The sequence below is a fragment of the Anser anser genome (assembly GCF_964211835.1).
Source record: "Anser anser genome assembly, chromosome: 10".
Classification (NCBI taxonomy): domain Eukaryota; kingdom Metazoa; phylum Chordata; class Aves; order Anseriformes; family Anatidae; genus Anser; species Anser anser.
Genome location: NC_139730.1, coordinates 9,217,238 through 9,231,252, shown reverse-complemented (window position 1 = coordinate 9,231,252; position 14,015 = coordinate 9,217,238). Strand labels below are relative to the sequence as shown.

The following is a 14,015-nucleotide window of genomic DNA, read 5'->3' as shown; positions in this document are numbered from 1 at the left end:
CAGGAAAATTAAGACAGAGATTAGCTGACACCTGAACTACCTTAGAGCTCTATTTTATAATGTTCATTTACACAGAGAGATAAATGGTTTTTATTTTATGTTTCTTTCTTTCTTTCCCTTTTTTTTTTTAATTTGTTAAAAGAAAACAACAGACTTCACACTACTGGTTCCTGTGCATCCCTGTCTTAGTATTTATAAATGGTTGCTGTTCAAAACAAAAAGGGTTGGGTGTGTCTCCAGTTCAGTGCTATGGTCTGCACTTTACTTTTTTTTTTTTTCCTAATTTGTATTCACTTGGCAAAACATTTCCCAGAGTAGCTGGCAGTGCAGCACAGCCTATGAATGACTGGCAGCTGTGGGAGTCCCAAGAAAATTAAATGCTGGTCACATTCCCAGAAAGAATTCCTGGTTTTGTTGTGATCCCTGCTAATGGCATTAGCCAAAAGGCTCATGATTTCAGCAGCTTTCTCAACACTGTCCAAATAAGTAAGGGTCATTTCCTTACCCAGTGTCCTCATCCCAGTAGTAGTATCCCTTGCTAGGATATCTGTACTCCAGTTTCTCCATTTGAGAGGTTCTATAGAAGGTTCCAGTTTTGTATGTTTTCTTCAAGAGACGATTGTGAATGTCTGACAGAATGGAAAATGTTGTCCCTCTAGGATAACAAAACCCTACTTGGATCCAGTCATTCCTAAAATAGCAAAGACCCAAATTATAACAAGTTGACACATGACTATTATTTTCCTGGGCATGTTAAAAGCCAATTTAAATAATTCACTCTGAAATGTAACTTATTTTTTTCATGGCCAGTTAAAATTTTAATGACTTGTGATGAATGAATGCCATGTAAATTAGACACAACATCCATGGGTTAGTTGTGCAGTGGGGGTCAGATCCGCTCTTGACTCCTACACCTCCAACTTCTATGCACCGGGAATGAATTAGCTCTAGGCTTCTTAAAACGAATAGTGTTATCTTCCAGGGCTTCCCTGGGGAGGAAACAGGAATCTAAGATGTCAGATGGAAAGATGGTGAAGTCAATGGACTTCCTGGAACAAGCATGTTCATTCTGGAAGAGTTCATGAGGCGATGAGCTCACCCATTAAAAATATGCAGTTACATTATTGAGCTGGAATGTTGGAATTCAGTTGGATCACTCACTTGTTGAAGTTGATGAGCCATATGGCCAGCTCTTCAGGGGCTGTCTTGTCCCAGTGGATGGTGTAGCCTTTCCTCAGAGTTATAACTGGCTGATACTGCTGGTAATGAGTGCTTTTGCTCAAAGCCCCTTCCAAGTAGAGTGGGTGATTGTGGTAGTCATTTTTTATTATTTTCATTTTGAGGTTGGCTGGCTTGTAGGCTTGGATGTAGATCTAGATGAGAGAAAGAATGAACTACAGTAAAACATTAAAGTCCCAGCTACTTAATAGCTGTGAACTTGTGTGAGGCCTGTGACTTCAGCAGTGACCTGTATGACATACATTTATACCTGTATATTCAGTTTCTTCAGCTTCTTTTTCACTTTTCAACAAAATAATTTTCAGGAAAAAAAAAAAAAAAGAAAAGATAATTTCCTTGTCCACTGAGTTCAAGAGTGTGTGCCAGTTAAGGCTACAGGTAGGCCTACAGTCGGGCTGAAGTATTCCACAGTGTTAGTGGCAACCCTTGGCTGTGGGATGTCATCTACCTCAGACATCTGACTTCTGTTAAACAAGGACCCTTCTGTCTGGATTTCAGAACCAGGAAAAACAGCTCAGTGGTTATGAATTGATTTTAGTGGCCCTACACTGAAGAAAAACAACACTTGCAACACCTAAGACAAAAAAAAGGTGCTACTCATGAGAGGAAAGTAAGGGCTCTCTCCCGGCAGTAGGGTGAGGAGCTCGTGTGGTAGGAAGAATGGTTTGTGGTTACACAACAGGATGAAAGATCATGAGAGCTGAAGCCTAATTTTGACTCCTCAGCACACTTCCCATAGCACTGTGGGTAACATTTCCCGCCATTAAACAAGGGAAAATAACCTTCCCCTACCCAGAAACCAGTACATTTGGGAATATCAATCTGTTAATGCTTGTGGAGTTCTCACAGGACTTCAGGTAAAATTTGTTTCAGTTAACAGTGAAGGCCAAAGCATCTGAGCAAAAGCCCAATATCGTCACCTTCAAAACCACCTGTTCACACATGCAGTTAAGTCCTGGGCACCCCGAAGAAAGTCAGTTTCTAAAGGTCAAGATGTACAGTGGCAAGAGAATTAAAATAAGTATAAAGTGATTACAAAACTGCAAAGTTAGCCACTTTACCTGTGCGTAGTGTCCACTGCAGATAGAACCTCTCCAGTCGGGCACATCGATGCAGTCAGGGTGTTTGATTAGCCAGTTATCTTCTTTTATCAGGTATGAGCCTGGATATTCAGACACAGAGCCATCTACATCATGAAAAACTGATGTTTTATCACCATCCATATCCAGATCATTGAACCAGGGTCCAGGTTCTCCAAAGAAGACCCTTGAGGTAATCTAAACAAAACAGTGAAATACATTTATGTCACCAAAAAGGAATTAATCAGTTAAAGTACAAAGCAAAGGACAGCTGTGGTCACTGACACGGCTCAAAGGACCCATTTTCTGACTTTATTTGGTTTTAGAAAACAGCTTGGACAAGAAATATTGTTGAGTTTGGGGGTCAAGTTGTGCACGTAGAAATCAGCGTATGCATTAATAACATCATTCTTTAAACAGCCACAGATTTTTGGCTGTTCAGCTTGAGATATTGTAAGCTTGATATTCAGTGGCCCTGAAGCTCCATGCCTCCAGATGAAGTTTGGAGTTCCAGGTGTTCTGGGATAACAGTTCTGTGCTAATAAAACTATGAGCTTCTGAAATAGGGCATCCAAAGCTGGAAACAACGAAATCATTTTCAGCTCAGTTGGTCCTGTTAGTTGGCAGGAACATCAGTGTCATTTGGTACAGGAACATTGGGATTTTCCCCCTTTACCTGCACACTGCCTCTTCATTAAGTCTGAAGTCTGAATAGAGATGGGTCGTGCTCTTTAAAGGTGTGTCTGATTTGTCAGACAGAGCAGACACAGATTTTCCTGCTGACCCTGGGGGAAAGGCTAAAATAACCCAAACTGCAGCCACAGTAATGAAGACTTGTTTTAAAATTCTGGAGGAAGGTTCAGGAGACAGGACAATTTCACTATAGCCACTTCACTTGTTGTCCACTAATACATTTTTAAGGTTCCAAAGCCACATAAAGTCATAATGATGCTGGGAACAATCAGTGACCTCCCTTGGGAAATGGCTGCTCGGGCAACTTCTGACATATTTTTATCCAGCATAAATAAATGTCATGTCACCAGCCTGCTTGGTGCAATGTGAGAGAGAGACCTACCAACACTTCTGGGGGAATTTTGCCTTTCCCATCCCATTTGGCACAAGGATCACTAGTCAGCACTTTTCCTGACACACGAGCAAGTTTGCTAACTTTTTGAAACTTAAGCAACCCAAATAATTTCAGTCCCAACCACTTTATTTATTTGTTGGTCATGTTTGGCAGTTGGATTTAACAGCTGCTAGAGGTGAACATCAGCAACCAGTTAGCACATATTTGTGCAAGCAAATACAAAAATAACTAAATCACAGACCCCAGACCAGGTTCAGACCAGCACCCAGAAGTTCATGTTGTAATTCAACATTTGGCAGCCACTTTTTGGCTGGATTCTGCTTTCATTTATGTCTGCAGAACTGGAGTCCATGGATTTACCCTGGTGTGCAGGGCTGCACAATTATCCAGCATCTGCTCAGTTTCACTGGCTGTTTCCCAAAATTAGTATTTGTTGCTTCTAGGCGAGTTAGACCTTCCACAACAGACTTCCCTCTGTTCTTTAATATTATACCTGTGTTGAAAATAAGGGGGCAGATTCTTCTCCCTAATTCACCAGTTTCTGAGACATACAGAAAGGAAAGTGATTTTCACTTGAATGTCACTATTTTTTTGATACTGATGCCTACTTCTGTTTTGCTGCAAACTCGATTTGCTTGTTATTTCACCCACCCAATTTCCTCTCTCTCAGATGTCATTCTCTTTTTTAAATTTGTGGCAAAGACAACAGGCACCTCCTGCAGATCTAGTGTTTTTTTGTTTTGTCTTGTTTTTTTTTCCCAAAGGCTGTTACACCCTTTTTGCCCACAACCCTGTTTCCAAGCCAACTGTCAAAGGCCTTACTGGGAAGGATAACTCACAGGGACATCTTCAAAATGGATGTCGGTTACGTTGTTGTTGGGGCAGCTCTGCCAGGCGTTATTGAGCCTGAAGGCTAAGGCACTCGTGTGCCGGCCGTCAAGGGCAGCAAATTTGCGGAAGGTGCAGTTCTGGACGTTGATCGGGCCATCGTAGAACTGAATCCCTCGAATGGGAAAGTTCCTAAAACAGATTTGGAGGAGACAGAGACATGGTCATGACATGAGCATGAGGTTGAGAATGCATTCTAGACATGGACAGTCCCATAGCACTTGGTTCTCAGCTGCTATCATTTTCCACAGCCCGTAGGATGACTCCTGAGTTAATGTTTTGGAAGAGAAGGGATTTCCCTGCTTTTTAGGTCTGTGAAGTCTTCTTAATCTTGCAAGTTCATCTCAAGTTCGCTCATGTCTGAGACAGATCATCTTTATTTAGTCTGTACTTCTCAAGGGAAGGAACTTAGAGCCGTGCCAAGGCATTGAACTAAAAATGAATAAATCCGTGTGTGCTATCACAAATGAGTTCTGCAGCAGCGAAACCTGAAACTCCTCAGATCTGCACAGACTCCTTGGGCTGAGTAACAGTAGGGCTAGAAGAAGTCCTACCACATCTTTCAGAGAAACAGTGCAACTTAATTGCAGTAAAAACAGATTTGAAATCGAGGAAAGATCTCACTGATAAGGTTGAAAACAGTTGAGAGGGCACAAACCAATGAAACTTTAAAAGCTTTTTCTGATACCAGCTGCAAAGTAAAGATAACCGTATTTTCATGCTGATTAACTGAATGTGATGTTTAAACTCCTTAAGAGGCTAAGATGATATTTCATATTTCACTTATAATAAATCAGAATTTGATCCCTTTCTCATATGAATGGTTTCCCTTCGAAACCCTGTTTCTGTGGCAAGTTCATACTTCTGTCACTGAGTTTCTGCACACAATACTTAAGACAATAGATGCCCACATATTTATATATAAAGGATATTAGAAGAAGAGCCCTAGTAGAGTAGCTTTTCATTATTAGTATGGTTAACAATAAACCTGCTGCATCACTACCAACAGGCAAAGTTGAGACACATAGAATGGCAGAAAAATATCTGTTGAGATGTTTTTCACTACAGAGCTACTGTTAGGATAACTGTTTTCAGAAATAACATCAAAACATTACTTCACTTGCAAACAAATCTGTAGGCCTAAGGTCCAGGAACAGGCCACACACAAAGTTCACTAGATGTTTTGAAGCTATTTACTGAAGGCATTAAATTCCCGTAGCACAGCAGCAATACTAACAGCAGCTCTGAGGCCGTCTATGACCACATCTAGGCCAGCTCAAGCCCAGGGAAGGCCTTCTGTGAGATTTCCTGGCAGCTGCCTTGGATGGAGACTGCCACTTCATGCAACCACTGCTGACTATATGTACAAAAGTTCCCTGCTAGCACACACTCCTTTAACTGTCTCCTCAACTCTGTTTGCAAAGGGGAGGTGAAAGAGGAGAGGAGCTTGATGCCGTCCTGGCAGCCTGCAAGTACATACCTGCCAGCAGCAGCTGCACAGGGAGGGCTTTGGGACAGGGAGACATGAAACCAAATCCTTTGTGTGCAAGCTATTAAACCAAACAGTGCTGAGGAAACCACACCGGCTTGGAGCTTGTACCAGGAGTGGGAACAGCGAGCGCTTTGATGTGCTGAGCTGAACTTACGGGCCGATGGGCAGGGTCCTGCCTCTGTGATCCAGGCCTCCGGGTCCCCAGATCTCGTTGTCCATAGTCTCCGTGCCCAGGTTTCCGCTCTCGCCAACAAACAGGCTGTTCTTGATTTCTTGCTTTGAGCCGTCATCATGAGGGAAGGTCCCACCACTAGAGGGAAAGGCCTGGAGGTGAAGGGGCTGCTCACGGCCTGTGCCCCACGCTGCGGCACAACCCGTGTGACACTTACCTCGCCAAGGTCAGCCCGATGCCATTGTCTGCAAACCTGCCGGGAGAAGAGAGGTGCTTCAGAAGAGATTTTTGTTTGGTTTTGTTCGTTTGTTTTATCATGTCAAACTGAAATCACCAAACCAGGGAGGCGGAGGGCAGCAGGGCTTAATTACTGAATGGTGCTCGTAGGAGAACTCAGGTTTTTGCGTGCTTGTTCCCTTTCCAGTTTTGGAAGATTTTTTTGGCACATCTCGAGGTATTTGTGACTCATAAGAAGCAGCAGACATGCACCTAATTGCTCCATGTGGAAGTTAAGTCTGAGATGGCTGGGTGTAGTTTACCTGTCAAAGATTTTTCCCTGCATCTAATTATCACACTCGTTTCACTGTTAGGTAAAAAGATTGTGTTTATCTCTCACCCCCAACTACCTTTTGTTATTTAATAATGCTTTGTCTTACCCACAGCTCTGTGCTTCCCTGTGTTCACGTATTACATACTGTTTCCATGAAATAACCTTACTAGGGGAAATGCTATAAAAGCAGTGAAGCTTGGCTTCTTTGTCACTAGCAGGAAGACAGAGATATGATCTTCCTTATTAAAAATAAAAATTACAATGTCCTCCCATTTTGCTCAAATTCCAAAGCTTTTAGATGAGATAAATCACAACTGTTGATCAATGCCTCCAGCTTATGGGGAGGCTACAATTAATGTGATGGTTTGAGTCAATATCTTGATAGCATGTTTACACAAGTAAATGTACACTTCTGTCACTGTTCTCTCCTGCGTATCAAAACCCTTAGTGGAGAGCCAGCAGCTGAGTAAATCCCAGCTCTGCCTTATCCCACTTCTGTCTCTAGGTGGCAGCCCATTACACGCTATCGCCTCCCCTCTGTTTCTGCGGCCCCATAAACGTACCCTGCACAGCACATTAACATTAGTTTTGTTAATGTACTACATAAGTCTTATTGTAGCAACACAAACGGAAATTACGGTGGCTATAAAGGCAATTACAGTCTGACAGCCGCTTCCTTTTATTCAGATGCAACCGTAGGATTGCTACTGGAAGCTCATAAAACGGGGTAACGTGCTGAGTAGCTTGGTACCCTCCGAACGTGGCACTCAGAGCACAAACTCTAAGTGACATGCGAGTGATCTGCAAAGACATCACTTGTCGGCTGTGGCGTGTGCTAGGTATTTCTGGTTCACAAGAAGCATAAACAGGGCGACTCAGTGTTACGTTTCCGACCGTTCTGCCCCGATCTCCTTCTTGCCAATCTGACAGGTCACTAGAGCCAGTTTATAGCCTCTGGTGGCTTTAGGAGACGTGGATCACTCTAGGGTAAGGCAGGCCTGCCAGCAGCTGGGCACCAGATAATGGAGAGACAGCTATTCGTGGCAGGGTGATCACAATATGCCTTGTAAAGTAGCTTTTTTCCTTTTTCTCCTCTTTCTTATTCTTGGTTGATATCAAGAGCCTGGCTCAGCAGAAGGAAATGTAGCAGATCATCTGTTTTCAAGTGCAAAAGAAATATCTGTTCTGACCAGCACAGGAAACAGCCTTCAAAGAGCACAAGATGTGTTTGCCCAGTTTCTCTCCCTTGCTGCTATGATGCATAGTTTCATGTCTACTTCATCAGTACTAGCTTATTCAGCATAACACTGAACCACATAAAGCTGATCTGTGACCAGACCTAGCCAGGAAAGGTGGTGGATTTTGCTGACTTCTTGCCAAAGCACCTTGTTTTTCGTGTGAGAAGGTACAGTTATTTGCATCTGTGCACGTGTGTGTGTGTTTGCGTGTTATCATTTTTGCATGCTGGTCAGAATCGCACGCAAAAACAATCTAAGTGATCTTCAGTGCAGACAAAAAACAGGTTTTGTTTGCATAAAACAATGCCTGCGTTTACTTAATGTTTCATCTTTATTTCAATCTTGGCCGTATGAAAAGGTGCAAAGCAATATAAATAGTCTGAACCACAGCTATGCTCGCCATAATCACCAGGCTGAACTCCGAGAGTTGAAATAAGGCAAAACTTACTGGCAGTTGTCCAGCCACACATCTCCACCCCGCAGCCAGGCCCCGTGATCCTGATTCTTGTAGGCAATAAAGCGCTCGATTATTGCAGGTTCCCTGGGCTTCAAAGGATCAGCATCTTTGTGTGGGCTGTATCTGTAACCAGAAGGAGAGAAGAAATGTTGGCGAGGGAAGGCAGCCTCGCTCGGTCTGCGGCCCTGCAGGACATCTGGTTTCTGCTAGCTCAGAACAGCCCTGGGACAGCAGTCCGGCCAAGCAGCGTGTCTCGGCGAGCTGCGGTGGCCAGACCCTGCTGCCAAGGGACGGCCAGTCCAGGCGAGGCAGTTGTAAAGACCCGCTCCAAGTTTCCTTTCACCTTGCCATTATTGTATTGCTGATATATTGCTGCAGGCACGGAAAGTTTATTATTGCTCCCAAAAGGCTGAGATGTTTTTTAATCCTTTTCTGTTACCCTTTAGCATATTCCTGTTTAGATAAGTGTCCTTTTGTTTCCCCTTTTGAGCATTCTTATCTCCTACCCTTGGCCGTACTGTGACAATGAGCATTTTTTCCTCACTGCAGGAAGGAACTAAAACATCTTGGAGAGGGGCTGAGAGTAGCTCCTCCACTACCCATTGCTCAGGACACACATAAGAGATTTATTAGCTCCGAAACCCTCAACTATGATGAAATATTGGCCTGATGTAGGAAAAAAAAAAAAAAGAAAAAAGAAACATAAGTGGAAGCTACAGCAAAGTGTGCCCTCAGCTGCCTGTCTGCCACCACTCGGACAAGAGCATCTGAGCGAGGATCCAGCTCGCTGCGGTGCTGCTGAGCTCGGCTGGCATTTACCCGCTCCTGAGGGGTTGCTCTCCTTATTGCTACCGAAGGAGCATCTTCCATCAGTACAGCACAGCTTAGAAACCCTGACAGATGAATATCCAAGTCAGTGCCAGCAGCGGATGGTCCAGAGATTAAAATTCATGCCTCGCCAATGGGTAGCGAGGCCAAGCTGTCAAATCGCTAACAGATATTCAATAGCGCTTTGCTTTGCTTAATAAGCCATCATATCAATCTAAAACTGAGCGGCAGGCTGATGGGGTTCCAGTAAATGAATATTGCTTTGGCAGCCTCATCACTATGAATTTGCTTTCAGAGAGAGATTTAGTATCAGCCCTTGTGAATTCCCTAGACATTGTTAAATACAGATATTGCGAGATGGATTCCAGTTTCACTCACATCCCTGTGTATCTGGAATAACGCTATAAGGTACGGAGTTCTGCCCAGATATTTAATGCCGTAATCGAATGCAGATTAATCTCTCCAGCTTTGTAACTGTCCAGCCTACCTCCAAGGCTGCCCTGGCCAGTCCAGCTATAATCACTTATTCAGGCTTTCAGCTTTGACACGTGAAAAGTAGAAAGCGGTAGAAATATTTTGAGCTGCAGCCCACGCTGGTGGGTAATCACCAAGCACAAACATGACTGCATTATGAATTGCTTGGCTTCCAGGGGTCATTCCTGCCCTTGTATGGCAAGGGACAAATTGCCTTTTGTAATCACTTACTGTGCCTCTGGCAACAGGCACTTTCCCAAGGCACGCGTTCAGCTATCTGGAAAAGCAGCATCGAGCTCCCAGGGGAATTTGGAGGTATTTGCAGGGAAGGCTGCTCTTATTATTTTTCAGCAGTCACTTTCATTATGTAATTAATTTCAATGTAATTATTTCAATTGATTTAGCATTAAAATGTTGTAAATAATATTCACTTTGGAACTTCATTTAGCATCAGCTGCAAGGCAGGGCATTGGGGCGATGCAGACATAGGACAAAGGGCACAGCTGATGACTGCAGCGCTGGCTGGGTCCCTTCAAGAGGACCGATCCCACCCATGCAATCCTTGCCCAGTGTATGACTACAGCTCCCGAGAGATGGAAAGGGGAAAAGAAAAAGCTGAGAGTCATTCTCCCTTCCTGGGCAGAGATGTTCAGCAGGTTGCTCTTCCCTAGATGTTTTCTTCTGTTGAGGAACCCAGTCATGGGAAATTGCAGGTTCAGTGCCACTGGAGGCACTGGTGTCAGGGAATAAAACTGTGCAACTTGAGAGCATTTAAGTCCTTTTCTCTCCCTGGGGTTGGCAACTATGTTAAGAGCCAGACCCAACCTCTAATGAGATAAAAGGGTGCAAGCACAGCCCTTACACTATTACACTTTGCCTGCAGAAGTCCTTTGCTTACTTCAGCCTCCCTGCTGTGGTCTGCTTTGGGGAAAGAGTGGGAACTCTCAGGTGCCTCCAGACCAGCAGACCAGGTCTGCTGATATGATACATCTATAGAGAGGTTCTATGTAAAAAAAAAATAAAAAAAATAGAACACCCTAGCACAGGTGTAATATCCATGCCAGCTCAGCTCAGAGCTGAAAAGCAAGGACAAAACAGGAGGATGTACATGCTGGGAGTCCGTTATGGTATGCAATGGGGAAAAAAAGTTAGGTGGTAAATCTAAATGAAGACCTTTCTTTAATAAGAATCCCCAAAAGCATCGCAAGGATTCTTATCAGCTTCCTTGGGAGCAATGTCATAGCTCTCAGTCAGTGCTATACGTTAGGTCTTTTCCAAACCAAGCTGTGCAGAACACTTTACCTCCCAGAAATCAGTGTCAGGATAGGTCTTTTGTCCTTGGCTGAGGCTGGAGTTGTTTTAACGCCATTATCGATGATCATTCCAGCCTAAAAGAAAAGGGAAATGTGACATTACAGTATATTTATTCGATGGTTCTTTTGATTTCCAGGTTCTTTCTCTAATTGTTCTAAGCCAAAGCTTATTGCATGATCCTAAAAACTGCTTCTGTTAGTAACATATGAAATAGAGGGTTGTCAACAGTATCAGGACTTGTATACACCCCCCAAACTGCTGCAGGTTAACAGAAACTGAGCGATTCTTGTGAATGTACCCCCATACCCATGAACACGCTGCCGTAGTCCCAGACCCTCAGTGATGAGCATCCCTCACCTCACAGCCCCACGGCACGGGGGTAAATAAGGCAAGAGTGAGAGAAAGCGATCAGACACGGCGGCTGTATTTATCCCTCTAGAAGCTGTTCAGTTAATTGCTAACATTGGCAGTTGGGGTCTATAATTAGACAAGTTGCCAATAGATGGTGCTCCTAGAGGAGCTATTTTAGGAGAGCAGCAGCACAGAGCCTAGTGCAACTGAGCAGAGAGAAGAGCCTTAATGCCCAAGAGCCAAGCTGAAGCGGGTGCTGGCTGACTCCAAGTGCTCCCACGCCAGCATGCGAGCTGCTTTATCTGCAGACACAAACAAGCTTGCATGAACTTTTAGTGAAACAGAAAGCACAGGCATTAATAACTTGCAGACCCGTAGAGCTGGAGCGAGAAAATGGTGTTTTTTGGACGGCAGCATTCCAGTTGCGTGCAGACTCACCCGGTAGTTGGAATGCGCGCGGTTGTTGGAGAATTTCCCCATCGGCATGTGCTCTGAGTAGCCGGGGGAATACATGCCTGCCGAGGGCCCCGTCGGCACGTGGTGCAGCACAAACCAAAAGCCTGTTTCCTGAGAAAAAGAACCGGCAGCTGAGCCTTCGCTTGAACCTCTTTGCTGGTCTGCATTAGCCCGAGGATTTATCAGTAAACCCACAAGACATAAGCCAGAAGACCAGGACAAATCACAGCTAGCAGCATTGACCTCTCTACTACACTCAGCAGAAAGTTGAACGTACACACACACACACACACACACACACACACAGACACAGACACAGACACAGACACACACACACATATATTCACAGCCAGACTCCTGCCCAGCATCTCTGGGGTGCTTGAAGTTAAGCTCTATATAGAGCTTATCTGTATAGAAGGTATAAGCAAGACTTTTGTAATTCACTGGTGCCCTCCCATCAGTGTATGTGCAAGTCTTAAAAATCAGGTCAATGTTATTTACCTGCCTAAAAATATATTTAGGAACCTGAATGCAGGTAATCAAATTTTGAAGGTTTAGAAAGACTCATCTCGTAAACAAAGAGAAACGTCTGCTTAAGAGACGCATCTCTTTGTTTAAGGATTTATTTATTTATTTGTCTTTGTAGAAAAATAAGAGCTCCTGCTATGACCAAGAATTCCTGTGGAATTAACATTAGGGCTGATTGAAATTTCAGAGGAACATTACTGTACCGCAATCAACAGAATCATTGACAAAGACTTCACTGGCACTATGCAGTCAGATTTATTTCATTTATTCAGGCTGCACACTGTGCAGAGGGTGGGAATTTTTGTTAAATCCATCCAGCTCTAGAAACAGCAAGTGTGGAGAAACAAGAAGTGTGCAGCAAAAGGAAAAGCATTATTTTTTACTGGCAGCACTAACCACATTAATATATGTCTCGATCTAGCAGTTTCAAAAATGCCTGAGTAACAGAAGCAGGTTTTGTTCCAACCAGAGCCTTGCAGGGCTCGAAGTTCTGAACTGTTACCAAATCAGAAACTTCTGTACTCACTTCAGATCCCGCAGCTGCACAGTTTATAAGGTTGTTGTGTGGGTTGGCTATCCAGAAGGTGGATACAGCGCTGCAGATGAGGAAAACAAAGAACGAGATGAAAATGACACTTTGAGCACATGCCAGAATCACAGCTCAACTCCCCGCAGTACAGGCATGGCTGATAATGCCCCAGATAAGGGGTCCTGCCTAGGGCAAAGGGGCTGTTTCTTTTCTTTCCCTTCTCATACCGTATTTGTCCTCTGTGGTTTGACAGAGAACATGGCCTTATCTTTTAAAACCCCCGAGTATTAAATGAGGAATTTCTATTGCAATTCCAAGCCTGCTATGAAGCTGTCAGGTGTCAATTCTGTTTTATGATAAGGTAAATATGTTGTTGCACAAGCTACAGAAAAGCACTTTGCCTCCTAATAAGCCTCCGGTTCATTAGAGGTTCTTTTAATCAAGGGACCCGATGAATTACCTCTAAAGGCTTTCCAAGTATACCCCAGCACCTCCTTTTTCTGCGAGCTGCTGTGATTCATTAACTTTATTTGCTCCCACCCCCCCATGCATTTCTTCTGGGACAAAAGGACTCCATTTGCCTAATGCACATAAAAGACTTAATTGAAAGATTCCCGTCAAGGAGGGAAGATCAATCCATCACCGTGCCTCCTGTGACATACAGCATTCATTAACCAGTGGGCACATGAACTTTCAGAGGAAAACCTCCAGTGCTTACAAACAGCAGACTCATGGCTTGCTCCCTAAATTTGCTGGGTGAGATTCAAGAACTTACCTAACCCTTATGTCTGTTTTATGAAGGACTTCATGGGGACTTTATTCCAATGGATTTTGCTGACCTGAGACAAAGTTTGGCCTGCATGACTTTATCATGAAAACATAATACAGAGCTGGGCTACAAAAATGCAACTTGAAATTATTTATAGACTGCCTCCTGCTGCATAGGCAAGGGCCTCAAACCCACAGTATTTCCACTGTGACATGTCAGTCATCCCAGTCCTGTCCTGTCCCTTGGAGTCATGTGGGTTGGGGAGGTTACTGGCACAATCCTATTATCTTCACCGCTGGCAGTGGCTGCCTGCCTGCCTCTTCCAAGCCAGCAGAGCCACAGCTGGTGCTCATCCCTCGTCCCTGCACTGGGCGCCTTGGCCGCTGTCCCAGGGGATGGCATGGGTTGATGCGTGGGACAGCACTGGTGTACTCATCCACCAGCAGGGTGGATGAACCCAGTGCAAAACCAAGGTTTTGTCTGATCAGTCCCTAAATGCTTTTATAAAGGAAGATGTGGCAGATTGAAGTACTGTAGGATTTTTTCATTATACTTCTGCATATC

The 14,015-nt window shown here is 44.0% G+C and overlaps 1 protein-coding gene across 3 annotated transcripts in view; it reads right to left on the bottom strand.

Moving 5' to 3' along the window:
* Window positions 1-14,015, bottom strand: part of CEMIP (cell migration inducing hyaluronidase 1) — a 112,450-nt gene that overhangs the window by 9,261 nt on the left and 89,174 nt on the right. For all 3 annotated transcript variants that reach the window (XM_083851284.1, XM_083851286.1, XM_083851285.1), the window contains exons 15-24: window positions 12,680-12,749; window positions 11,608-11,736; window positions 10,807-10,892; window positions 8,194-8,325; window positions 6,175-6,210; window positions 5,940-6,095; window positions 4,245-4,425; window positions 2,301-2,516; window positions 1,162-1,373; window positions 506-691 (exon numbers count right to left, since the gene is read on the bottom strand). In XM_083851284.1, coding sequence (XP_083707410.1) covers window positions 506-691; window positions 1,162-1,373; window positions 2,301-2,516; window positions 4,245-4,425; window positions 5,940-6,095; window positions 6,175-6,210; window positions 8,194-8,325; window positions 10,807-10,892; window positions 11,608-11,736; window positions 12,680-12,749 — 1,404 coding nt within the window. The remainder of the gene's footprint in view (window positions 1-505; window positions 692-1,161; window positions 1,374-2,300; window positions 2,517-4,244; window positions 4,426-5,939; window positions 6,096-6,174; window positions 6,211-8,193; window positions 8,326-10,806; window positions 10,893-11,607; window positions 11,737-12,679; window positions 12,750-14,015) is intronic.